This window comes from Balaenoptera acutorostrata, chromosome 10 (genome assembly GCF_949987535.1).
Source record: "Balaenoptera acutorostrata chromosome 10, mBalAcu1.1, whole genome shotgun sequence".
Taxonomy (NCBI): Eukaryota; Metazoa; Chordata; class Mammalia; order Artiodactyla; family Balaenopteridae; genus Balaenoptera; species Balaenoptera acutorostrata.
In genome coordinates this window covers 41,131,476-41,158,950 of record NC_080073.1, presented here as the reverse complement: position 1 = coordinate 41,158,950, position 27,475 = coordinate 41,131,476, and the positions used below count along the sequence as shown (strand labels likewise).

General features: G+C 46.5%; 1 protein-coding gene across 4 annotated transcripts in view; it reads right to left on the bottom strand.

The window, feature by feature from the left end:
• The window catches only part of KIF9 (kinesin family member 9), a 48,695-nt gene that overhangs the window by 17,478 nt on the left and 3,742 nt on the right, over positions 1–27,475 (bottom strand). For 2 of the 4 annotated variants that reach the window (XM_007168840.3, XM_057554661.1), the window contains exons 2-15: positions 26,555–26,652; positions 24,719–24,884; positions 22,508–22,614; positions 20,436–20,660; positions 13,805–13,888; positions 13,602–13,694; positions 12,691–12,838; positions 11,520–11,584; positions 9,432–9,509; positions 4,151–4,219; positions 3,208–3,312; positions 1,636–1,691; positions 774–864; positions 154–287 (exon numbers count right to left, since the gene is read on the bottom strand). In XM_007168840.3, coding sequence (XP_007168902.2) covers positions 154–287; positions 774–864; positions 1,636–1,691; positions 3,208–3,312; positions 4,151–4,219; positions 9,432–9,509; positions 11,520–11,584; positions 12,691–12,838; positions 13,602–13,694; positions 13,805–13,888; positions 20,436–20,660; positions 22,508–22,614; positions 24,719–24,884; positions 26,555–26,647 — 1,514 coding nt within the window. In that variant the 5' untranslated portion in view covers positions 26,648–26,652. The remainder of the gene's footprint in view (positions 1–153; positions 288–773; positions 865–1,635; positions 1,692–3,207; positions 3,313–4,150; positions 4,220–9,431; positions 9,510–11,519; positions 11,585–12,690; positions 12,839–13,601; positions 13,695–13,804; positions 13,889–20,435; positions 20,661–22,507; positions 22,615–24,718; positions 24,885–26,554; positions 26,653–27,475) is intronic. The other 2 variants (XM_057554659.1, XM_057554660.1) reach the window with 2 other exon arrangements.

Sequence of the window (27,475 nt, the reverse complement as noted above, 5' to 3'; positions counted from 1 at the left end):
CCCACAGATGCTGCTAGTATTGGCAGGAGAGGTATCCATTGTGACCACCCCATAACTAACACTGGGGGAAGGGAGGGACAGCTTATGTCCTCCCTTTCACCAGCCATGGAGGGCCAGGTGCTGATCAGCTGGAGCAGCAGGAAGGTCACTCACCTGAGCTGCTCTTTGAACATCTTCTTGGACTTGGATTTCTTCCCGGGTCTGGTAGAGGAAGGGGCGACTCCGAGTCCGAAGCCTTGTCCGTCAGGCTCGCCCACTAGGTGGCCGTCAACGTCCACGAGCCCTGCCTGGACAGAGGCCAGTTGCAGGTCTGTGGTTAGATTAAGGGTTCAGGCTCCCTGGGGAGCCAGGCGTATATGGACCAAAGGTGGACATGTTCATCCCACACACCGAGATGTGGCTCCTGCTGATGTCACTCCAGGCTGTCCCCAGCAGAGCTGTCTCTGACCAGCCTACCCAATGTCCACTTCCTACATCAACTCCTCTCATGGTCTGGTGTCTCATTCCATACTCGGAGGCTCTTGGGGCCCGTTTCCAACCTAACTCTGGGAATTGGTCTTGTTTACTACTAGCCACATCTCCATTTTATGGAGAACATTTTGAACTCATATGCGGTTTACTCCTGCATGGGTCACCCCATGCTCATGCTGGTGTTACCTTTACCTGTCGCAACCCTAGATCTGCTTTAATGCAGGACACTCGCTGTCTCTGGAAAGATCTGGGGATGGAAAAATCTGATGTGAGTCTTGTCGGCAAGAGGCAATTGTGCTTACCTTCTGGACAGCAGAGATGGCTGAGAAGTCATTCTTGTCTATGAGGGTGTACTTCCTGCGCAAAGCGGACTCCACTTCCTGTTCCTGTTGGCTTGGGAGAGAGAGTGAAAGAACCCCTCACAGCTGGGGCCATGCTGAACCCACTGCGGCAAGCACCAAGTACTGGAGTTAGAAGTTGTTTGTGTGTGGCCCCTGCGACAGAGCCACATCCTCATCATGAACCAGACCAGACCAAACATGCTCATTCCCCTGCTCCCCACTCCCCAGTGCGTGTACCCCTTGTCCAGCCCCCAAATCTGCAGGGGCCACCTTATGTGCCAAGCACAACTGCTCTAAGATGACCTTTAACAAGGACCGTAAGCCTGCCTCGGCACCATGCTTCCCCACCTGTCCGTCTCTAACAGGCCCTTCAAAATCACATACCCAGCTTCTGTGATACCATCCAGCATCAGCCAGTCAGGCTACAGGTATGTCTGTACCCAAATAAACCACAAATCCCTCCTGAGGTGGGGAGGGGGTTGTGGGGAGTATCAAAGTGTCCTGCTCCGGCCATCTTCAGGGCTGGCACTCCATAAGGACCTCCTGTCCAATTAATAAACTCAGGAAACCAGGGACCACCTTGTCTCTGAGTAGCCCTTGAATGGAGGGCTGTCCTCCCCACTTCCCCCAGGGGAAGGGAAGGGCAGGAGGATATGAGAGCTCAGGCCCAGAGACACCCAGGGCCTGCCATACCCAGAGGCCTCTGATCTGGCTCCTCACACACCAGAGAGAAGGCAGTGCACCTGGAGACCGGCATCCATACCATGGGAAATGAAAATGGCAGCCTGACATAGGAGTTGGGTGGATGGGGTGGGTCCCTTACCTCAGAACCACCCGGAACTGGTTGAACACCTCCTGGATCTGTCTGAGGTTGATTATCTGGAGGGAAGAGAACAAGGCAGAGGTTAGACCAAGGGCACCACGGGACCAAGGCTGTGTCTGTGTTAGTAGAGAAACCAGGACTCCTTGGCTAACCCGTGGACCATCTGTCTCAAGAATGGGACATCTGGGACTTCCCTGGTAGCGCAGCGGTTAAGAATCCGCCTGCCAACGCAGGGGACACGGGTTTGATCCCTGGTCCGGGAAGATCCCACGTGCCGCAGAGCAACTAGGCCTGTGCGCCACAACTCCTGAGGCCACGTGCCACGACTACTGAAGCCCGTGTGCCTAGAGCCTATGCTCCGCAACAAGAGAAGCCACTGCAATGAGAAGCCCGCACACCATGACGAAGAGTAGCCTCCGCTCACCACAACTAGAGAAAGCCCGTGCGCAGCAACGAAGACCCAACACAGCCAAAAATAAATAAATATTAAAAAAAAAAAGAATGGGACATCTGCCAACACCCTCTCAGCAAAGTGGCAGTCCAGCCCTTCTCAAGAACAGAGGAACACCTGATTAGTAGTTTTAAAACTATTTACTGCGACTATAAAAATCACCTTTTCTGAGTGAAGACCTCTATAAAATTAAAATGATTCTAGTTCTTGAAAATACTAAGAAAACATTTAAATAAAATTTATTGTCCTCAGCTCTCTCCTGCTTCCAAAAGGTTCCATTACGAACCTTTCTGTGTGGGCACAGACACACTCACCTGTGGCTGAAGAAAGGCCATCAGCCTCCCTCTTGGGCCTATAGCCCGCCAGCATTACCCTCGACGCCTTGGTCAGTCTGGGGCTGCCCTTATTAGGAAGACCAGAGCAGCCTGCCCCTCAGTTGTCCCAGGCTTGCCTCTGGCAGCTGCTCACAGTAACAGGCCGGGCAAGGTTCTGCCCATGAGCTCCCTGGTGAGAGGTCTGCCAGCCTGTGCTATAAAAACAATGCATCTTTCCCTGTGTGGCTGCTGTCTCCTCCTCCTTGGCCCACTCCAGCATGGGCCCTGGGGGTTCTGCCTCGTAGACAACCAGCATGACCGTCATCCTTTAATGCCCTCACTCTGCCTGGCACAGTCAAGCCCCTCAGGTGCTGCATCTCAGTTCATCCCAGCTCGGTTTCCCTCCCCACCACACTGTACAGGTGAGGCCACCAGAGTACATGAGCTTGAGCGTTTTCCTGAGGTCACTCAGCAAGGAGAAAGCTGAGCTGAGATTCGATCCAGGGCAGCCTAGCTCCAGGGTCCACACTTGTGCCCCCAGTGATGGACCACCTCGTGTGTATTCAAGGCTGTTTAAGGCTGTCAGCCACTCTGTGGGTCACCTACAGCCCTGCAACCCTAAACATGGATGCCGAGGCCCTGAGGTGGGCTGAAGGGCCCTGAGGCCAGGAGTCCAGCACCACCTACCCTACACCCCCTGTACCCTCTCGGTGTGAGGTTCCAAGGCTAGCACAGCACGCTTCGGGGTATGGCTGGGAGATGGAGGCCCGGGCCAGCTGGACACGGTGGTCCTGAGGGGCTCCTTACGTCAATCTCGTCCAGCGTTCCCTCCAGGTACCTCCGCACCTGGGAGTTGATCTCGGCAATCTGAATTTCATCCATGGGGTCATAGTTCACAAGGGTACGGTTGGCCTTGGAGGAGGAAAAGGAACATATTGTTAAGCTCCAAGCACCCGAGCCCAAGCGGGGTGGCAGGGACCATTCTGAGAACCAAAGTGGGGAGGTTGGGCACAGACCCTGGCCGCCCAAGCCAGCTCCATTCCCTTCATCACCACGTCCTGGCAAGGAGGGCCTGACTCACAGGCCAGGTGTTCAGGTCAGCAAGGGACAACCAGGTAGGGCGGGGAAGGAGAGGCTGCCCAACAGGGGGCCTGCTACTCCAAACAAGGGGGTTCTGCTGACTGAGTCTCAGCAGACTCTGTAGGATGAGGGCCACAGGAGGGAGGGGGCAGCCTCTGCCTTGAGGCTCCTCTGGACCATGAGCATTAGCTCAGACAGGCTACTGGAGGACTCCTGCCCCCACCCCCTACCTTCATGGCTCCCTGCTGCTGTCCCCACCTGACCATCCAGCCTTGGTCAGGGGCCACCTCTCCTGACCTTGACCCATCATTCTGTCTGCCCCTGTACCCCTGCCAGGCCTCTGGCCCCTGCCCCTCACCCCCCTGCCTACTGCCTGACCATCTGACACCCCTGTCCACATCTTCTTGTTTGTCCAGTGTCCCTGCCTACCAGACATTCCTGGTCCCCCAGCCCTTCTGCCCCACCCCCGAGTCTCTCTACTCAGCCCCCGACCCATCTGGCCCCCTGTCCACCCAGTCCCTCTGCCCACCCAACCGGCTCTGCTCATCCAGCATCCCTGCCCTGACCCTTTGCCCCCTCCCAACCTAGCCCTTCTGCCCACCTGGTAACCTGACCCTAGTCCCTCTAGCATTCTGGCAACCACGCCCCACCACCACCCCTAGCCCCTTACCAGGCTGTCATGGATAGCTAGTTCCTGCTTGAGCAGTGCCAGCTCCTTCTCCAGGTTCTTGACCATCCGCTGCCAGGGAAACATATTGTGTGGGGCGGGGGGGTGAGGGGGAAAGCAGGGAGGACGGTCAGAGAAGCCACCCTGCCTCTTCCATATCAAGCCTATAATTCCCCACCTGTGCCTGGACATCCTGGCTCTTCCAGGTAATCCATGGGGTGTGATCTCAGCATCTGGATGATTCCCTCCCCACTGGTGACTTTTCCCCAACTGGGTGACTTTAGGGTTTGAGGGGGTCTCAGCAGTCCTCTGGCCTCTGCCTCTTACTGCAGAGGAGACTGAGAACAGAGTGAGCATGGGCACCCCTAGGGCCACCTCAAACCCTGACTCCCAGGAGCTCCAGGATACTCCAGTCCAACAGGGTAATGGCCCTCTCAGTGCAGCCCATGCCTCCAGGGTGCATTGACCCTCATCCTTCCCAACCACTACGCAAAGCATTACCATTCCCCACTGATAATCAGGTATGCCACCTCCAATTTATTGCTGCTACAAAAAATGCTGCAAAACATCTTTGCACTTACATCTTTGTATACGAAAACAGTGATCTATGAGCTCTATGTGATCTGCCCTATTACTTCTTTCCTACTCTTTTCCCCCTGCTCACTCCACTCCCACCAAATGGGCACATTCCTGCCTCTGCATTGTCTGTCCCCTCTGCCTGGGACACTCTTCTCCCAGGTATTTCCATGGCTCACCTCCCTCAAGTCTTTGTTCAAAAGCTTCTAAATTAGGCGCACCTCTATCACCTCATGTAAAACTGCAATCCCCTCCCCACCCTCACACCACTCTTTTTTAACATCTTGCTCTACTTTTCTTTCATAGAACATACCCTAGAGCAGTGTTGTCTAATAGAACTTGCTGTAATGATGAAAATGTTCTGTGTTTGTGCTGCAAGCCACATAAAGCTATTGAACACTTAAAATGTGACTGGTGGGACCAAGGAAGTGAATTTTTAATTTTATTTAATTTTACTGATTTCAGGGGACTTCCCTGCTGGTCCAGTGGTTAAGACTCCGCACTTCCACTGCAGTGGGCACGAGTTCGATCCCTGGTTGGGGAATTAGGATCCCGCATGCCGCATAGCACAGCCAAAACAAAAAAATTATTTTTACTGATTTCAGTAGCCACATGTGAGTAGTGGCTACTGTATTGGACAGTGAAGCTCTACAACTTACCTATTTTGGTTTTACGAAAAATTATATATATTTAAGGTGTACAACATGACGTTTTGATATACATGTACACAGTGAAATGATTACTACAGTCAAGCTAATTAACATATCCACTAGTTACCATTTTTTTTGTGTGTGGTATGACCATCTGAGATCTACTTTCCTAGCAAATTTTCAGTACACAATACACTACTATTAATTATAGTCACCATGCTATACATTAGGTCCCCAGAACTAACTCATCTTAGAACTAAAAATATGTACCCTTTGACCAACATCTCCCCATTTCTCAGCCTGCCCCCACCCACTCCTGGTAATCACTGCTCTACTTTCTGCTTCTATGAATTTGACTTTGTTAGGTTCCACATGTAAGTGAGATCATGCAGTATTTTTCTTTCTGTGTCTGGCTTATTTCACTTAGCATAATGTCCTCTAGGTTCATCCATGTTGTCGTAAATAGCAAATCTAGAAATGACTGATTTCTTATGCTTATTATATCTATCTCTCCCACCCCCAGCAGACTGTCAGCTCTTCAAAGACAGAGATTTGTGTTTCTGTCGGTACACTGATACATCCCAAGTGCTTCAAAAAGTGCCTGGCACATAGTAAGTACTCCATAAATTTTAGCTGAATGAATAAATGATACATTTCTAGAAGCAGAATTGCTTAGTCATTTTACATTTGATAGATACTGTCCTAGTGTTTTTCATATAAGAAGCACAAGGGACTTCATGCTGAGAACCTTCACTGTGAACAGGGCTTCCTTTAGTTGTCAAAAAATGGCCACTGGAGGGAGCCCCTGACAGCTGGTTCTCAGGACTGGTGACCAAAGCTGTCACCAGTCTGTAGCAAGGGGTCCTGGTGTCCCGGTGGCTCAGTGGCAAATCAGGGCACAAAGCCTGAACTCAAGACACATGACCAGGGTCCAGGTTCTGACTCTGCCCCTCTGGGCATCCTCAAGATGGTCCTTCAGGTGGACTCCCTGTGAGGTGAACGGGAGAGGACTGGTGGCCAGCCCCTACTCATCTCCATCCCCTCCTCTCAGCTGAGGGATCTCAGCTCTAGAAAATGCGCTATGCCCAGCTAGGAAAAGTCTGGCTGAGCTGCTGGGGACCTCCAGCTGGATGACTCCGTCCAGTGTGGCATGAGGAGCTAGGTTAGACCTCTGGGCCAATCAGGTGATGGTGGAAATGAGCCATCTGCTCCTGTGGGTCACCAGCCTCTATGCTGCACCCTGAGAGTATGGAAGCCACTTCTCCTACTGCCTGGCAAGCTTAGTGGCCTCTAACTTGCCCTCTTCTACTGACTGGAAAGAAGCTGCTTGGAAATAGGGCTGAAGCAGAAGACCCCACAGAATAGGGTCTGGCAGCACCTCCTGGCTGACCAACTCCCTTATAAGAAACAGGGGCATTTTCTGGATGGAAAAAAAATGCCTCAGAGACAGCACAGACCCATGTAAGTTCCTTGATGGTTAGGTGTTTCCATCATAAACATAATGAGGATAATTCAGAGAGTTCTGCTTAAGTCCACACCAGATTGTGAGCAGCTATCAGCCTAAGAGTTTTCCCTATTTTGACCCCACGGCAGCGTGCAGGTGTGCTTCCTCTTGGCAGAGTAGGGTACCCCAAGTCTCTCTGCTGTCTGTTTATGCCCGTGGCTCACAACCCTTACACCACCTCACAGAATCACAGAATGACATAGTGGGTCAGCCTATGGAAGCCTTGCTGGAAGTCATCAGTCCAACCTCCTAGTTCACAGATGAATATCCTGAGGCTCAGAGCCTGAGCAACTCACCACAGAGAGCTGGTAGCAGAGGTGGATCAGGAACTCAATCTCTCACCTTCCAGCCAGCCCCACCAACCAAGGAAACTCTACAGAAGCTATTCCACCCCCTTGAAAAGAGGTATCAGTACTGAAAATGGTGCTGGAAACAACCTGGGAATGCAGGCTACAGTCTAGGAAAGGCAACAACCAAAATAATTTTCCAGGTCTCTCTTGAGAACTCATACATATAAAGGAAAATGCTTATCATAAAGATTATAAACACATTTGCATTTGGTGACATGGCAACTTGGCTGTCCAGGAACAACAGTGCAGATTTCAGAACAGGAATTACATTAAAATGAAAGCCCTCGCTGCCAGGTGCAACGCCCACTCAGCCAGGTTCACAGGTGGTAATGTGGTAGTCCTAAGCTAAGAGAGCACCAAATAAGAAAATAAGAAAAATAAATAAGAAAAGCTCCAAGCTACAGAAAAGCATAGAAAATAATGCCATGAAACCTTGGGAAGACCACCCTAAAATCTGACTTTAACAGCATGCCACCATATTGGCTTCAGGTGTTTTTGTTTTTGTTTTTTTAAGAAATAAAACATTTCAGATAAATGTGAAGCCCCTGGCTACCCCACTCCAAATCCATTCCCCACCCTGACATCCAGAAGGAGCCTCTGCTCAGTTTGGTCTTTTCACTCCCATACATTTTTTCTCTGTACACACATCTATCCACTAATGATGATCAGCATTGCTTTGTATGTTCTTATACTTGGTATAAACGAGAGATGCCACCATTCAATCCCCAAGTTGTTTTCTCACTAGAGATTATCCATGCTCACAGCTCTAGCTCTGGCTCCCTCCCTCTGCAACCTACTTAGCTACTCTTCTGTTAAAGGCTATTAATCATGTTCCTAACTTTTCACCATTACAACAAGCAGTGCAGCACCATCTTCTATAAGTCTCTTTATGTGCATATGTGAGAATGCTGCTAGACTATATACCTAGAAGTGATACTGCTGGTCTGCAGAAGTGACTAGAGTGCTAGCTAACATTTCCTGAGCATTTACTCCATGACAGCACTGTGCTAAAAGATTCCTACCCATTATCTTGTTCTTCACATCTCTTTGAGAGTGAACTCTGTTACTCCTGCCTTAGAAAGAATAAGTATCTCGCTGAGGTTATACAGCTGACGAAGGAAAGAGCAGGCTGCTGAACCAGTATAGCCACACGCAGGGGCCAGCGCTCTTAACTACTGTGCCCGTCATTCTCCAAGTGTGGTCCAGAACAGCAGCAGCAACAGCACTGGGGACACTCATGAGAAATTTGAATCCTCAGCCCCCACCCCAGACCGATGGAATCAGGAACTCTGGGAACGGGTGCAGTGACCTGTGGTTCAATGAGCCCGCAGGGTGATTCTGATACCCACTCAAGTTTGAGAACCACTGCTCTAAGCTCTACTTCCTCCTCAACCTCCAAACCATGGGTTAGATCCACAGAGTCCCCGGACTGTTATTTTCCTTCAGGATTTAGAATCTGAAAAGTTTAGCTGGTTTGTCATGGGTTTAGGGCATGTATATGCTCCTGTCTCCAGTAACTACGATTGCATAAGCATGTTAAAGGAAAACCAAATTATTGGTAAATGTGTTTTTACTTTACTAGATGTTGCCAAAATGCTCTCCAAAGTGGTTGTCAATTACACTTTGACAAGAAATAAATAAGCATTGCTGTTTCTGCACATACCATTGTTTCTACATTGTCAGAAAATTTCTAATTTTTGCTAGTCTGAGGGTGGAATTCCACTAAGGTTTTTTTTTTTTTTTTTTTTTTTTAGAGGTCCACTAAGGTTTTAACTTGCATTTCCCTGGCTATTGGTGATGCTGATCATTCTTCTGATTGGTCAGCTGTTTGCTGAGAGGGATTGCTCAGACTGGGAAGAAAGAGGTTCTGTAGTGACCTAACCAGATGAGTCTGAGAGATGGTCCACACTGATTTAGCTCAGAAACAATTAGCTCTAAGGACTCTCATGCAGAAGCCCAGGGCACTCAGAGGCCTTGAAGCCCCACATAGGAATTGGGTGGGGGCCTGACCTAGCCCTTTCACCTTTGTGGCAGCCCCCAAGGGACTCTAAACACTGGCCTATCCCAGAGCAGAAAGGGACTGACCCAGGATCACATGGGTATCTTTGGTCAAGGCAGGAAGGGAAGCCAGGCTCTTGTGACCCAGGCAGCAAACCCACACACCTTCCCCACAGCGAGATAGCTGCCTACAAGCCCCTTAGTACCTCAGCGTCATACTTTTCATTGATGGCAGGCTCAGTGGTGACCAGCTTCATCCTGCTGGCAAACCGCAGTGAAGACAGCTGAAAAACAGATCAGACAGACCTCTAGGTTCTTGGTCAATTACTTGTGAGTAGAGATATTCGCAAAACAGGTTAAAGGATTCCACTAGAAAACAAGTCTCCCTGCAGAGAGGAATGCTCCATGGGCCCATGGAGTGACGTCTGGGGGTCCTGCCCGAGTCCCTCTGGGGGCACAGCCAGCCAGGGGTAATTATGGCTGGGGGCCCATGGGGTGGCCACAGAAGCGGGCACTTGGGAAACAACCCTGCTGCGCTGATGTTCCATGAGGAGTGGAGGGCTGCTCCCTGGCAGTGAGGAGCAGGCAGTGAGCCCTGACATCCCAGCCTCATACTGTGCTGGGCTGACTCGGAGCCCTGAAACAGGGAAGCCGACTTGGAGGGGGGATGGGTAACCCAGAAGTAGCCTGAGGAAGGCCTGAAAGGGCTCTTCCATTGGACAGTCTTGCCTAGTGGTTAAGAGCTCAGCCACCAACCAACTGACTGCACAACCTCAGACAGGTCTTGTAACTTCTCTGTAAAGTTGGGAAGACCTGCCTCACAGGGTCACTGGCAGACTTAGTGCTGAGGTATGTAATGTGCTCTGGACAGAACTGGCCCACAGAGAGCCCTCAGGAAGAGACCCCTATCATTTTAGTTGGAGTTGCTTCTGTGTGAGGGTGAAATCAGACTCTCCTGCTGTAAGCACAGCAGCAAGTGTGGCCACGACTCCCTCATACACACATGCGTGGTCACTGCATAAAGCAACACAAATCATGACAGGAACAGTTTTAAAGTATTAAAGCATTTGGAGAAGAGAATCATGAGCTTCCACACCCCCAATATGCCTTTGTCCCAACCCCCGATACTCTTCCAGCAGCTCCTTAGGGCTCCTATGGGCTCAGTCCTAATCAGAGATCCCAGGTGGTGTGGGCACAAGCCTTGGAGGACAGCAGGTACCAGGAGAGCTGCTTCCTGTGTGACCATCTCAGGGGTGGGGATAAGGGGAGAAAGGGTCTTCCATGGTCTTGGAGGATGTATTTCTTAACCAGGCAGCCAGGAGGCCCAATATTCATATGACTCCTCTTGGGGTTCACTCATGCTTTGTTATGCTGTGAGACCAGTAGGTGCCTGAAGGCTTCCTCTGGGGATGCTGTCTGCACGTCAGCTGGAGCTCCCCTCTCTGGCCTCCCAAGTCCCAGGGCACTGGGTATGTGGCAGGAGAACTCCCCCTGGAAGCTGGGATGGTCCCTAATGCACCAAGCTGGGAGGCCCTGCAGGAGCATCTTGCCCTGCAATGTCCCTGGAAATGACCTGTTTCACCTAGTGGATTCTCCAGATGACTGAAGCTTGCCCCAAACATCCACATTTGAGCAAAATGTCTAGGGAGAGATTTCCAAACCTATCTTATTTAGGATGGGTAGGGAGGAGAGGCGGGGAGTCCCAGCCTGGGTGCCTAGCTATGTGGACTCACCTGTGTCACTGGCTCACTTCGTATTCCTGCCTCTGGTTCTCATAAGCTTCTCACCTCCCCGGGTCACCTGTTTCCTGCTGCTGGATTAATCTCCCCGAGTCACAACTCTGGCCACAGCCCTCTCCTACTAAAACCTGGTGACAGCCCCAGCCACCTGGAGCAGAATAGCCAAGGCCTCAGCATGGCCGCCAGGGCCTATCCAGCCGCTGCACCTTCTTCTTCTTCCTCTCCTTCCTGAGATCCTCGCTGCAGTGGCCAAATACTCCTGGCATGGGCCAGAAAACACAGTCCTTGCCCCACAAAGCTGGCTCTCAGCCTTCTCTCCTCACATAGGCCCCCACACTGAGCTTGCCACCTGCCTTGCCTCTTCCTTGACATGGCTTCTGCCCCTTGGTACTTGGTATTTGGATCCTGGCTGGGCCCCCTTCAGCAATTTTGGCTCAGACTCATCCCTGGATCCCTCCACCCTTGACCATGTCTATAGCTACTGTGTCAGTTTACCCAGCCCTGGCAGGCATGAGGAGGAATTCCATCCCAGTTGCATTGGCTGTCTTTACATACCGTCTCTTCTAACTGGGCGGCTTCTCCATAGATGTTTGTCACAAGGACCATATTGCAATTTCCCCCTGCAGAAAGCAGGACACAGAAGGGTCATGAACCATGTGTGTTTTCTGCCAAGAGATTCCTTTGAGGCTGGTGGGCGGCAGAGGCGGGAGGGCTTGGAACATCTGTGTCCCTTCAAAATTCATATGTTGAAGTCCTAACCCTCAATGTGATGGTATATGGAGGTGGCGCCTGCAGGAAGTAATTAAGTTTACATGAGGTCATGAGGGTGGAGCCCCATGATGGGATTAGTGCCCTTGTAAGAAAAGAAAGAGACCAGAGCTCTGTCTCCCTTTCTGATCTCTTTCTTTTCTTTCTCTCTCTCTCTTTGCCATGTGAAGACACAACGAGAAAGTGGCCATCTACAGGCCAGGAAGAGAGTTTTCACCGGGAGCCATTCCGGCCAGATCTTGATCTGGGACTTCCAGGTTCCAGGACTGTGAGAAATAGGTGTCTGTTGTTTAAGCCACCCAGTCCGTGATATTTTGTTCTAGCAGCATGAGCTAACTGAGACAGGGTCAGAGAGGACACACGCAAGCATGCATGAGGCTAGGAGGCAAGGGGAAGAAGAAGAGAAGCAGGAGAGGCTGTCAAATGTACCTAAAAGAGGAGCTGGGGGAAAAGCAGAGGAGAGAAGGCCTGGGGTAGGGCAGAGGCCTCTAGGCCAGGGCTTTGCTTACGGGGGGGGGGGGGGTTGGGGGGAGCACTCAGTTAATAATCACACACCAACCACCATGCCACTGGGCCCAATGCGAAAGCCTGGGAACACAAGGATAACAAGACACAGCCCCAGCTCCTCAGTCAGGGAAAGGAAGACATCACAGGAGAAGCCCTCCACCTTGGTCTTCAAGGTGATGAAGGATTCTGCCAGCTGGTTCAGGGAAGAGGGGAAATGAGAAGGTACTTCCGGTAGAGGCAAAAGCTTAAGCAAAGGTTCTGAGGAGTGAAGACAATGGCATGGGGGACATGAGAGGGCACTGTGCTTGATTCTGCCTTTCCAGGTGTGCCTGAGGTCACTGTGAAAAGGCTGCAGGTAAGTCCATGCCACCAGGAGGGAGCAATTCCATTATCACCAGTAACAGACATGCCAGGCCTGTCTGTCCCCGCTGTGCACCAACCACACCCTCACCTAAGGAATCCTTCAGGGCGTGGGTGAGCTTGCACTGCCGGAAGGGGATGTGGTCTCGCTTCTGGTCCCCGAGGGCAATGATGGCCTGCTCCAGGAATGACAGCGACTTGTTGATGTAGGTGGCTTCCTTCAGGACTCGGCCCTCAGACTACAAACCAAAGGTCAGTTCCTCATCAGACCAAGTGGAGAGGCTGCCCCACAAAGAACACTGCAGGTCTGTGGCCAGGCCAGAGCCTCCTTCCCAGAACCAGGTCTTCTCTCCCTGTCATGGGATTGTATTGTATCCACCTTGGGCTAATGGGAACACTCACAGGAACACTCGTGCAAATATTCTTATGAATGAATGCTCATGTGAATATGAATACTTATGTGAATATATGAATACTCCCTTAAGAGTCACACTATTATGAATACACATGGGAATATTTGTGCAGATACTTGAGCAAATAATCCTGGGAATATACATTCATTCAATACACAAATACAAACATTAATACGAATACACATAGGAATGCTCATCTGAATGCTCTTGTGAATACTTACGTTAATACGCTCACATGAATATTTATGTGAGATGAAAAATTAATGCAAATATTCATTGTGTGAACACTCACACTGATACATAGAGAAACGCTAATACGAGCATGGAGCATTGACTGAGCACTGACTGAGTGCCAGGCACTTTGCTAAGAATTTAGGAGCCATCATCTCATTTAATGTTTACAAAAATCCTGCCAGGTAGGAACTGCCTCTCTGTTTCACCTCTGCTAGTTCTGTCCCTCCAGCTCCACTGTGCCTAGCTCGGGATGGTACTCACGAATGCCCAATGAGGGACGGCCTAGGTGCACAGAAACTAAGCCGGAAACAGAGCTGTGGCTTCTTGAGGAAGAATTTCCTGCTCCCCCACTTACCCCAGACTTCCCCAGCCTCTCCGAGCCTGCTAGATCCACCAAGTTAATTTTGGAAGTGATGTACTTTTCGTCTGATAAGGTCCGCGAATGGGCCTATGAAACACCCAAAAAGAGGTTAAACTGTCACAGGGAGAAGGTTCTTACTGAGCAGGCCCCATGGGAATCGACCACCCCTCTCGGCTCTTCAAAGAGCTTGCACTTACCTCCACGTAGATTGTGAAAATGCAGTGTGACCTAGATGAGTTCTTGTTCATTGTGTGGGAGGCTATAATCCTGTTGGTCTCTCCCTGAAGAAGACGGAAAACACAGACAACGTTTTGAAATATTAAAATAACATGGCATTTGGATCATTTTTCAATTATGCAGAAATGATATTTATATCACTGCTATCAGCCAGGCCTTCCAGGGAAATCTCATTTATAAACTAGTAGAATAGAAGACAAATTGGAGTCCAGACCTATACTTTCACTCACTGCTAGAGATGTGTGAATTTGTATAATAGTTTTCTTTCTTTCTTTTTTTTTTTGGCCACACCATGCAGCTTGTGGGATCTTAGTTCCCCGACCAGGGACTGAACCCGTGCCCTCGTGAGTGAAAGCGCCAAGTCCTCACCACTGGACCGCCAGGGAATTTCCTGTATAATAGCTTTCTGAAAAGCAAAGCAGCAATAAGAATTAAGAGGCTTAAAAATGTTCATGAATATTGAATCATAACCAACCTACATATCCAACAATTAGGGAATGGTCTAGCTGTATAATGGAATGTTATGCAGCCAGGAGAATGCTGACAAATAGTTTGTTGTTGTTGTTGTTTTATAAATTTATTTATTTATTTTCGGCTGTGCTGGGTCTTCGTTGCTGCACGCGGGCTTTCTCTAGTTGCGGCAAGCGGGGGCTACTCTTTGTTGCAGCGCGTGGGCTTCTCATTGCAGTGGCTTCTCTTGTTGCGGAGCACAGGCTCTAGGTGCACAGGCTTCAGTAGTTGTGGCTCACGGGCTCAGTAGTTGTGGCTCACGGGCTCTAGAGTGCAGGCTCAGTAGTGTGGCACACGGGCTTAGTTGCTCCACGGCATGTGGGATATTCCGGGACCAGGGCTCGAACCCGTGTCCCCTGCATTGGCAGGCGGATTCTTAACCACTACGCCACCAGGGAAGCCCTCTTCAAAAATTTTAAAATAGAACTACCATATGATTCAGCAATTCCACTTCAGAGTATTTATAAAATAAATCACAGGGATGTAATGTACAGCATGGTGACTATTAATAATACTGTATTGCATATTTGAAAGTTTGAAAGTTGCAAAGACAGTAGATCTTAGAAGTTCTCAGCACACAGAAAAAATGTGTAACTATATATGGTGACGGATGTTAACCAGAGTTATTATGGTGATCATTTTGCAATATATACAAATATTGAATTATTATGTTGTACACCTGAAACTAATATAATGTTACAAGCGAATTATACCTCAATGTAAAAAAATGCCTGATCCCATCTGATTCTCATAACAATGTTTTGGGGTAGGTTTAAAAACAGTGTCTCCACTTTTATAGATTAGCAAACTGCAGCTTGAAGAGATTAATGATTTGCTCGACATTAAGGCTTCATAGATTGAAAGAAACCTGAATTTGAGCCCAAGTCCCCAATTCTAAGTTCTACACCTTTTGCATTGTATCACAGCCCAAAACATCAAGGGGGCCTTCCAGGAATACAATGGACTAAATATTCAGAAAACTTCCTACTGCAAAACACCTAAAGATGATAGAGAGAATATTTAAAAATTCCTTTTGAACGCATGGCTGAGACTGCAAGAAAGTAAGGTCAGGACCCAGGGCCAGACACAAAGCAGGAGCAGGAATCCAGGAACTGCAAGCTAGAACCAATGCTTTTATTGCCCTGAGGGCACCTGCAGATGGGGGTGCTGTATGATAGCCCTTGCTGGATTTCTTGGTGATTCTCTGAGCAATGAAATTGACGTGTTATAAAGATAGAGAATATCTCCTTTTGCTCCCAAAGCCATTTGCTCTTCACATTCTGAGGGTGGTAGACCTAGAGCCACTTGTATCCTCCCTCACCTCCCTCCACTCCCATCCCCCCACCCAAGCCATCTGTTACATTCAAAGGGTGATAAGATCTTTCTCCTTCAGAACCAAAAGCTTAACTTCCAGGTAGAGACCTTGCCCTCCTTCCCTAAGAGAGGATTTACAAAATAAAAGCACATGCTCTCTTTCATTCTCCCTTTCTGTCTCTAGCTGCACCGCCCCCCACCTCCGCCCCACCCCACGCTGTGCTGCAATCTCTCTCTATCCTAACAGAGGGGAAGAGGAGTAAATGTACCAGCTCCTATATAAGCTCTGAGATTCGTAACTTTGGAATTCCTCTCCAATAGTACAGACACCCTCTCCCCTCTGTAGGGCTTCCCTGGTGGTGCAGTGGTTGAGAATCTGCCTGCCAAGGCAGGGGACACGGGTTCAAGCCCTGGTCCAGGAAGGTCCCACATGCCGTGGAGCAACTAAGCCCGTGCGCCACAACTACTGAGCCTGTGCTCTAGAGCCCGCGAGTCACAACTACTGAGCCCACGTGCCACAACTACTGAAGCCTGCGCACCTACAGCCCATGCTCCACAACAAGAGAAGCCACCGCAATGAGAAGCCTGCGCACCACAACAAAAAATAGCCCCCGCTCGCTGCAACTAGAGAAAGCCCGTGCGCAGCAACGAAGACCCAACTAGAGAAAGCCCGTGCGCAGCAACGAAGACCCAACGCAGCCAAAAATAAATAAATAAAATAAATAAAAATGTTTTTCAAAAAATCTGATTTAAAGAGACCCTGGATTGGTAATGTTCCCTAGGCTCCTGAAAGAAAAAACTATTCTCTAAAGTAATATAGTCTCAACCCAAGCCTCAGAAAAGACCCACTGATCAAGGGCCAAGGGAGTAGAGCTTATAATCAAATTACAAAGTATATTTGTTATGATAAGGTAACATTTTATTTTGATTCATAGAACGTTTGGAAGAAATATACAGGGAGGTCCTCTCTACCTTCTACTCAGCCTCTCCCTATGATTAACATCTTTTTTTTTTTTAAATATTTATTTATTTATTTATTTATTTATTTATTTATGGCTGTGTTGGGTCTTCATTTCTGTGCGAGGGCTTTCTCTAGTTGTGGCAAGCGGGGGCCACTCTTCATCGCGGTGCGCGGGCCTCTCACTATCGTGGCCTCTCTTGTTGCGGAGCACAGGCTCCAGATGCGCAGGCTCAGTAATTGTGGCTCACGGGCCTAGTTGCTCCGTGGCATGTGGGATCCTCCCAGACCAGGGCTCGAACCCGTGTCCCCTGCATTGGCAGGCGGATTCTCAACCACTGCGCCACCAGGGAAGCCCTGATTAACATCTTATAAAACGGTAGTACAATGTCAAAACCAAGAAGTTGACATTGGTATAATCCACAGAGCTTATTCAGATTTCACCAGTTATACAACTTATTTGTGTATGTATGTCTGTATGTGTGTGCATTAACTATGCAAGTTGTTATTTCTAGGAAAAACGAGAGAGAAAATATAAATATGAACGAATATATAACTTCCAAACTAGTAAAGAGGGAAACAAATATAATAAAAAAATATCCAATGAAAAAGAAGGCAAAACAGGTAAGAAAAATAAATGGGACAAAGACCACACAATCAAATGACAGATTTAAACCCAAGTATTTCAGTAACTACGTTAAGTGCAAATGGAAGGAAGTGCTTCGCTTAAAAGATAAAGACTGTCAGAGTAAATTTTTAAAAATCCTCTCATATGCTCTTTACACAAAAAGCCAAAACAAGAAATTTATACACATTCAACTAACCTAAAATTAAGAATTTTTGTTCATCAAATAACACATCAAGAGAAAAAAAAAGTCACAGGAAATAGAAAACATTGTAATACACACAACTGAAAAAAGAACTAGTTTTCAGAATATATAAAGAATTTATACAAACAAATAAGGAGAAAAAAGACATCTGTAAAGAAAATAAACAAAAGACATGAACAGGGAAATCCAAATGGTCAATAAACACATAATAAGGTCCTTAATCTCACTGGTAATCAGGGAAATATAAACCAATGAGTGGGACCACAGTGGGAAACACTACACACCAGCCAGATTGGTCAAGATTTTAGGGTCAGAATAATGGGAATTCTGATAACCTGTTGTAGGAGTATACCATTATGGAAAATAGTTGGTATCATTTAAGAAAGCTTAAGACACACACACTGTATGACTCAGCAATTACAGTTCTTGATTTTACCTAGAGAAATTCACGCTTATGTGCACCAGATATACATACAAGAATGTTGCTAGTTCTCGTTCCTAGTGGCTGTGTCTGAAATACACCCAATCTAGGAAAACCCAACTGTCCATCAGAAGTAGAATGGATAACTAAATTGTAGTATATTCACACAATGTAATATGATGAAAGTGAAAAATATACAGCAACATCAGATGAACTACACATAAAAAGTAGATAAAAGGTAAAAGAAATAAGACAGAATTCATCCTACGTGATTCCTTGTATATAAATTTCCAAAAAAGGAACTTATGCTGCTTGAGGAAACATAGGTGGGATGCTCCAGGTGGTAAAGCTATAAAGAAGACAAGGAAATGATTACCATACAAGTCAGGAGAGTGCTTACTTCAAAGGGTATGAATAAATAATTATTCATGATTAAAAAAACTCTTCACAAACTTGGACCTTCTTTAAACTTAAGCCACCAAAAACCTGCGGCAAACATCATTCTTCATGGTGAAGTGTTAGGAGCAACAATAAGACGAGAATGCCTCATTGCTGCCACCTGGGAGGCTCCTTCTTCTGTGTACATGCAAGGGATCCAGGTTTCTATCACCCCTGAGGACACCTAAATGCTTTTTTTAAAAAAAGTTTTATTTGGGTTTCCTGGTGGCGCAGTGGTTGAGAATCTGCCTGCCAATGCAGGGGACACGGGTTCGAGCCCTGGTCTGGGAAGATACCACAGGCCGCGGAGCAACTGGGCCCGTGAGCCACAATTACTGAGCCTGCGCGTCTGGAGCCTGTGCTCCGCAACAAGAGAGGCCGCGATAGTGAGAGGCCTGCGCACCGCGATGAAGAGCGGGCCCCACTTGCCACAACTGGAGAAAGCCCTCGCACAGAAATGAAGACCCAACACAGCCATAAATAAATAAATAAATAGAAATTTTTTAAAAAAAGTTTTATTTGACATAAATATACATACATATATATATATATATATATATATATATACACACATATATATATATATATATATATATATATATATATATTTTGTTAGGCTGTCCCGCGTGGCATGCGGGATCTTAGTTCCCCAACCAGGGACTGAATCCGTGCCCCCTGCATTGGGAGTGTGGAGTCTTAGCCACTGGACCACCAGGGAAGTCCCTGACATATATTTTAAACACCATAAGACTCATTGTTTTAAGTATACAATTCAATGATTTTTAAAATCAGTAAAATTACAGGGTTGTGCAACCATCACCACAACTCTATTTTTAAAATGTTGTATCACTCCAAAAAGTTCTCTCAGGCCCATTTGCAGTCACTTCCTGTCCCCTCCCCCAGGCAACTACTAATCTGCTTTCTGTCTCTATAGATGTGGTTATCTGGACATTTCAAATGAATGGAATCATACAACAGGTAACTTTTTTATTTCTTTTACTTAGCATTTTTTTGAGATTCATCCAAGCTGTAGCATGTATCAGTGCTCCATTTCTTTTTATTGCTAAACAGTTTTCCATTGTATGGATGTACCACGTTTTGTTCATCCATTCTCCGTTGATGAATATTTTGGTTATTTCCGGTCTTTGGCTATTATGAATAATCTTTTTTTTTTTTTTTTTTTAATTTATTTTTGGCTGTGTTGGGTCTTCATTGCTAAGTGCGGGATTTCTCTAGTTGCGGTGAGCGGGGGCTACTCTTCATCGTGGTGCACGGGCTTCTCATTGCGGTGGCTTGTGGAGCACCGGCTCTAGGCGCACGGGCTTCAGTAGTTGTGGCTCGCGGGCTCTACAGCACAGGCTCAGTAGTTGTGGTTCATGGGCTCAGTTGCTCGGCGGCATGTGGGATCCTCCCGGACCAGGGATCAAACCCATGTCCCCTGCACTGGCAGGCGGACTCCCAACCCCTGAGCCACCAGGGAAGTCCCATGAATAATCTTAATATGAATATTTGTGTACAAGTCTTTGTGTGCACATTTCACTTCTCTTGGGTAGATTTCTAGGAGTAGAAGTTCTAGGTCCTATGATAAAATTAATGTTTAACTTTTTAGGAAACTGCCAAAATGGTTGCACCATTTTACATTTCACCAGTAATGCATAGAGTTTTAATCTACATGATTTTTAAAAGAATAACATATCCCGGGGAATTTTTTTTATTGATTTGTAAGAGCTTTTATATACCAAGGACATTAATTCTTATTTTTTTTCTATACCACAAATGCCTGTGATTTAATGTTAACTAAAAAAAAAGGACAATTTCAACTAAGTAAAGAAAAAACTTCACAAGAAAAAAAACCAGAAGGAAATAAGCCAAAATACACATTATTGTTGCCATATGTAGAAAACAGATGAGTGAATTCTTTTTTTTGCTTCTGTATTTTCCATTACTATCTGAACTTGCTAAACAAGCATATATTAATTTTCATTCTGGTTATCAAAGTAAGTAAAAAACTAAGGAGGGAGGAAAAGAAAAAAAAAGGAAAGGAGGGAGGAAAAGAAAAAAAAAAGGAAAGGAGGGAGGAAAGGTAAGGAGGAAGGAACCCGTAGACTTGATCACCTCACCTCAAAAAGGAGGCTGAACGCATCCTCCTCCTGACTTGTGAGGTGGACCGACAAGCCCTTAATGAAGACCCCCTGAGGACTTTCCACGATGGTCATAGGTGTGACCGAGGGTTCAGCGTAAGGCAGAGTGGACAGGAGATCAAACAGGCTCTCATTATAGATTTCCAGGTAGGAAACACGCACAGTGATGGCCTGTGTGGGGCATTCTTCGATCATCTTAAAAACCTAGATGGGAGATTGGACAGCAGTCACTGAGAGCAGAACTCCAACGGCCAGCCAGTGCTAGGGGAATTCTTACCTTAGGAGGGAATCCTTGCCCTAGAAGAATTTACAGTCTAGTTGGTGTGATGGTCATCAGCAACAACAATTATTAGTAGTTGCAGTCTATCGGGCAATATTTATTATCATCTTGTAGTTTTTTTGAGGCCTGACTTACAGATTGGCTAATACTTGTACAGTCTCAAGAAGTAGAGGCATGATGAACAGAAAGGACTCTGGAGTGAAGATCTCTTGTTTTGTGGGGTTTCACCACATATAAGCTTCTTTCACATCCATTTTTTAATTCTACCCTCATGATGCCACTGCAACTGAAGCAGAGCAGGGGCAATACCCATCTATGGTGGCTCAGCTAGTAAGGGAAGAAGTCAAGCCACAACTCAGCCTTCTCGACTCCTAATACCCTCCCCAGTGCTTATCAGCAGGTGACTTTGGGCTGGTCTTTTCCCCTCTCTAGACCTTAACTTTCTTATCTGTTATATGGGGAGTTGGGCTGGATGATCCCTGAAGTCCCCTCCTTGCTCTAACAGGCTAGATCTGTGCTGTCCAATATGCTAGACACTAGCCACAGGTGGCTCCTGAGCGCTTGAAATCTGGCTCATGCAAATGAGGAACTGGATTTTAAATTGTATTTAATTTTAACTAAAAATTTAAAACTGATACTAAATTCAGTTATTGGTAAACTTTTAAGTATGTTTGGAACAACCTGGGTTTATAAATCTACCTTTTCAACTATAAATTTCATGAACTCTAAATACAGAGCAACTCTTTCTGATGAATATTTAGTGTCTTAAATAGAAATGGGCTGTAAATGTAAAATACATACCAAATTTCAAAGACTCAGTATAAAGAAAAAGAATGTAGAATATCTCAATAATTTTCATATTGATTACATGTGGAAATGATATTTTGGCTATATTGAGTTAAATAAAATATATTATTATATATCATATATTACATATTATTTTAAAATAATTTCACTTGTTTTACTTTTTTAAATACGGCTATTGGAAAACCTAAAATTGCATATGTGACTTACATTATATTTCTATTGGGCAGCGCTGGGCTAGACTATAAAGTCTAAGATGCTGAGATACTGAAGCGTTGACAGTGGGAGGTTAAGGCTATTGCTTCAAGAAATTATCGCATGGATGGTTACACACTAGAGGGACATCTACACTTCTTACAGCACAGGGCTATAAAACCTCAAGATGCTTTTTAGGGAAAAGTCCTTTCCCTCCCACCTTCAAAAAGAGGTGAACGCAGAACGCAGGCTAGCAGACTCTGAAGGAAGGCCCATCTGTCCTGTCTTCAGTCACACTTCCCAGACCCCCAAGGCTGACTCGGTCCTGAAAGCTCATGTCGTGCCCTGCTTCTTCCCTTTGCTCTTTCTGGGGCTGTGGTGGTGCAAGAAACCAGAGCAGGCCAGTAAGGAAGCTCTGCAATGGTTCATATCTCCCTCATTAAAACCAGGAAGGAACAGGATTAGGACCTCCAAATCCTCAATTACAGGGTCACAGACCATCAGAGCAGCAAGAAGCCAGTCAGCACATCTGACTCCCTCTTTAACAAATGAGGAAACAGGCTCAGCATGGGCGTAGGTCAGAGCCTGGAACCTAAACTCTTGGTTTACACACACACACACACACCCCACCCTGGGTAACCTGTCTCCCCTACAGGCCGCAACTCCTTTGAGGCTAGACCCCACTGTCTCCAGGAGCTCTCCTGGGATGGGCAGCATGTATGGTAGAAAGAGGGGACCTGTGTGGCATCCCACCCACGGGCCCACTCTCTACCTGTTGTAGGGCACGAGGGAGGATCCCCCGGTGCTTGTAATTCTCAGTTGCCCCCGTCATGGTGTATGTCTTGCCAGCTCCCGTCTGCCCATAACACATGATGGTGCCTGCAAACATTTCAAAACACGTCTTGGTGACATCCAGAAAAACAGCTCCAAGGATAGCTCTCCCATCCCCCAGCATGCCCAGTGCCAACCAGAACCCTAGTGTGAAGGTGGCCATCAGGAGCAGCCAAGGACAGCAGGAATTCCAGCCATGGAGGGTGGGTGAGCAGGGAAACAGGGATACAAATGGTCAAAACACAGACAGCTGCTCTGAATCTGTGGTCCATGTAGTGCTCTACTGCTTCCTCTCCCACGAGGGGATCTGATCCTAGGGCTTCTGAGGAGAGCAGGGAATTCCAGGGAACAGAGGAACTGGGAATTTTCCTAGAAAGATGAGGGAGATAAGAGCATTGAACTCAGCCCTTCTTTAGCAAGATCATGAACAGCCAGGCTCTCAGGGCTTGGCCTCCCTGCAGGGCAGCCCAGGCAGGAGGAAAGAAGGGCTTTCAAAATCCCCAGGAAGAGATGGGAGTCAGAAGGGCATTTTCTGTTAGTGGTGGGAATTCTTTGTAGACTGCAAGTTTCCACTGGACTAAAGGGCTGCTAGTTGGTCCCAGGCCACTTTCAGAAATGGAACACCATGACCAAGCCCTGATCTGTCCCATTGCCCTCTCTGGGAAGACTTTCACTTGCACCTCTCTCGTGCTTTAGGTCTACCATCACCAGGCTCTGGGACACAAACCAGTCACCCTGGGCTCCGGTTCCCACCTGCTTTTCTTCCTGGCTTGAGCAGCCTGAGCCAGACCCAACCCAAAGGCTGCTTCTGGGCATTTACAAAGCAGATCTGCCCGGGCAATGCTGGGCCATGGAAATCAGTGTTTGCCTTTGCCACGTGAATGCTCTAGTTCCTGGGATTGGTAGATTTTACACAAGGGGTCTTAATTCAGCATCTGAGCTGGAGTCAGAAGCAGTGTCTATTAATCCTGCAGAAATGTGCAGGAAGGAGTCAGTTCAGCTGGGACTCAGAGCCCATTTGTGGCTCCACAGCACTCAGAGCCCACGACTCTTAGCCTCCCCGGGCCTTAGCTCCTTTGTCTCTACTTCCTCAGGGCCACATCCCCTCAGGACCAATGGGGACCGTAGCTCTATATCACACACAGGATACATTACAACGTTTAGGCATCTACACTCAATGGACTTTTAAGCAGAAGACCTAAAACTTGCAAACAGGGAACATTCTAGTCAGAAGCCACCAGATGGGCAAAGTCTACAGACTGTGACATATTTTTTTCTATGGATTTTTTTTTTTTTTTTTTGGTCACGCCACATGGCATACGGGGTCTTAGTTCCCCGACCAAGGATCAAACCCGCCCTCCCTACAGTGGAAGCACAGAGTCTTAACCACTGGACCGCCAGGGAAGTTCCCTTCCCTTAAAAGTCCCTTTTAAGATTTTAAGGGACTTCCCTGGTGGTCCAGTGGCTAAGACTCTGTGCTCCCAATGCGGGGGGGGGGCAGGTTTGATCCCTGGTCGGGCAACTAGATCCCACATGCCACAACTAAGACCTGGTGCAGCCAAATAAATAAATAAATAAATAAATATTTTTTAAAAAAGATTTTGAAACAGTCTTAGAGTGAACTAGTTTGTAAAAATTTCCCAATAAATTCTAATTTGTTAAAAAAGCTTTTTAGTTAAGCTTTTAAGAAAGTCAAACTGTACTCAAGTCTTTAGTGATATGTGTAAATAATACTATACTACAATAGAATAGATTGATTGTGCTGGTAGAATGAATGGAAATATCTCCTAGCAGGTAGCCAAGAGAAAAATGTTTTGACTCCATCAAATTTATCATAAAGACGTTATGTTCAAAACTAATATTCAGGGGATTTGAAACGGGATAATAGTTGAATCCCCATGACCTACAGAGAGTCAGGGTCATTTAATCTTCCTATGAAGGTAGGATCCCAGGACCATGGATCAAGCCATGCCCACAATATCACCAAGCAAATAAGTTTTCCACCATAAGAACATGGAGACAGACAAATAATCAAACAAAAGTTAGTAAGTGAAGTTGTATTTTATTCACCATAAGATACTTGTACCTCTTCCTGGGTGGGCGGGGGTTCCACAGGTTCTTATGTAAAACAACAGTTAATCAACTAAATTACCATTATAGCCATTGAGGGCTTGAGAAACCACATCCTTTGCGACTGTCTCATAAACCAAGTCCTGGGAGGCATCATGGAGAACTCCATCCAGCTTGAATGACCAGTCTGTCTGCTGGTTATTGACAACTCCTCTCCGAGTATCTTTTTTTAAGTGAATATCAATGGTCTAGGAAGAGAGAGAGATACTTGTTAAGAAACTGGTATAAAAAAGTCACTGATAGCCAAGGCCTGACCTGGAGGAAACAGAGGAGGTAAACTTTAGGAAGAACAGGGACTTGCATGTATTCTGAACGACCTTTGGGAGCTGGGAAGGAAGGCACTGCAGGGAGGCCACACACCCTCAAGGTGGAAGGATCAGGAGACTGGAGCACTTGCTGGTTTCAGCACATCTCACCCTAGTGTTCAGGGTGCTGTCTGTCTTGGTTCCCCCATTTCTGATATGGGGTCAAGCATATTTATCACATATCAATATTTATCACATTAAACAAGCTTTAGATAAATTCAATAAGCACAGGGAGGCCTTGAATTAGGCCAGAGAGAATAGCGGGCTTGGTGACAGAGGCCTGGGCTTGAGCCCCGTCTCCCTGGTGACTGGCGGTGAGGCCTCCCTCAGCACTGTGGTGAGCACTTACTTCCACACACACGCTATGGGCTAATGTGAGCAAGGATGAAATGATAGCCACAGGAAAGGCTCTGGACTCCTCAGACACAGTTACTCACTGGTATTAAATTGAGGGTGACTACCTACTTGTAATCAGCAGACTTTTAGATGCAAAGATTTCTAAAAAATTGTTTTAGAGTTTTAGATCCCTCCATAGCAAGCCACTGTGGCAGCAGCTAGTTTAGAAACATATTGGGTTAGGTCAATGGTAGATTCCAATCTTCGAAATGGGAACTTCTGATGTAAACAGACTCTCACTGGAATCTTATACTGGCTGCCCTAGTCCAGAAGCCAAGACACAGCCACATGCAGAAAAACTAAGATCAACAGAGAAAGGCTTGGTCTATTCATACATTAAATGCTCTGTGCTTCAGTGGTCGCTGAATCCATGTCCAGCAGGGTGCACTTCACAGCGCTGCATGTGAGTTTCTTTCTGACTGCTAGGACTTCCGAACCTTGAGAAGTTGGCCTTTGAATTCCTCTCTTAATGTCTCCATGCTGCCCATAGTAGATCCACAAATGTTTGCTGAATGAAAACATCCCATAGTCTCGAGGTGTCCTAAGCCTGTCACAGCCTTCAGAAGAGTTGTCAGGACAGTGGTGGGGACAGGGGGATGGATAGATCTTTCCAGTTCTCTCCGTAAGAGTTTCTCCCTCCCTTTGGTAAGTTTAATAATAATCATCTGAAGACATTCCTATTGTACTTCCTGGGAGATCTGATCACCAGAAAGTTTTATGAGTGTGGACAAATGTCAGCTTCCTGTGTCAGATATAAGGATAAAGGTAAACTTTTTTTTTAAAATTTTTATTTTATATTGGAGTATAGTTGATTAACAATGTTGTGTTAATTTCAGGTGTACAGCAAAGTGATTCAGTTATACATCTATCTATTCTTTTTCAAATTCTTTTCCCATTTTGGGATTGACATGTACACACTGCTGTATCTTAAATGGATAGCCAACAAGGACCTACTCCCATTAAAAATGGGAGTTTCATGAGTTTCCTCATCAACAGCATTGTGGGGGAGTGCTTTGGCCTTGAATGACTCTAGATTCCATCTGAACTTCTACCAATTCTGTCTTGGTCCTTAAAAGGTTGCTTGGAAACCTTAGAGGTTGTAGTGAGGAGGGACAGAGAGATGCCCAGGCAGGTGAAGGCAAACACACTGTACTTACTTTGTTGTCACCTCCATATTTGATCATTTCATGAGCAAAGTCATCAGTAGGTTTGACACGGACAAACGCATGAACTCTTTTCCTAGTACCCATTCCAGCTAAAAAGAAGAAAATAGCAAAATTTTCAGTAGTCATCCTCCAACAACCATTAGAACGGAGGTGTCATTCATCAAGAAGATCAGAAAACATGATGTGCAGTCCATGTTTTCCTCTCCCACTGAGAGCCAGTCTTCCTTTTTGCCCCCCAGCATTTCAGTGATCTGTCCACAGGACGCTGTTCAACAAGTCCGTGTACTTCCTACTTTACAGGGTGCCTCACCACTCTCCACCAACCTCCTAAGAGACCGAAATACAAAGTAAAAAGAATGCTCCCTTTAGTGGCCTAATTTTAGATGTGGTTTCTAGAAATGTTCCATATCAGAGTTTACCTACACTTTGCCTTATTCACTGTATTTGCCTCTAAAATACTGACTATGAAATGCATTAGAACTAATTTTCTTTTTTTCATTAATATACCTTACTTCAGATGTAGCACCTCCTTCTCTACCTCCATTAGACTAACTTAGATAAGAAAAAGATTCCCTGGAAGTACATTTAATCTAGCCCATAGTCTAATATTCTTTCTTCTCTGCCACTCCATTGAGAGAAAAATCTCAGTCCCCTACGTCCTCTCCCTCTCCTAAAACGTAATTATGTATATTCTCATCATTTTCTTTCAGGCAGTCACACATGTATTTGTATTCCTTCATTTGTACCATCACAAGTAATTACCATGTATAATAAAATGTTAAAATAAACATTGAATGTAGCTTCATCAAATAGGTTGAAAGCTTATAGTTATAAATGACAGGGAGGGAGATTTAGGTAAATTAACTTCTTATTATGTGGAGTTTTCCTATAGTGGGAAAGACTCTCAAAGTA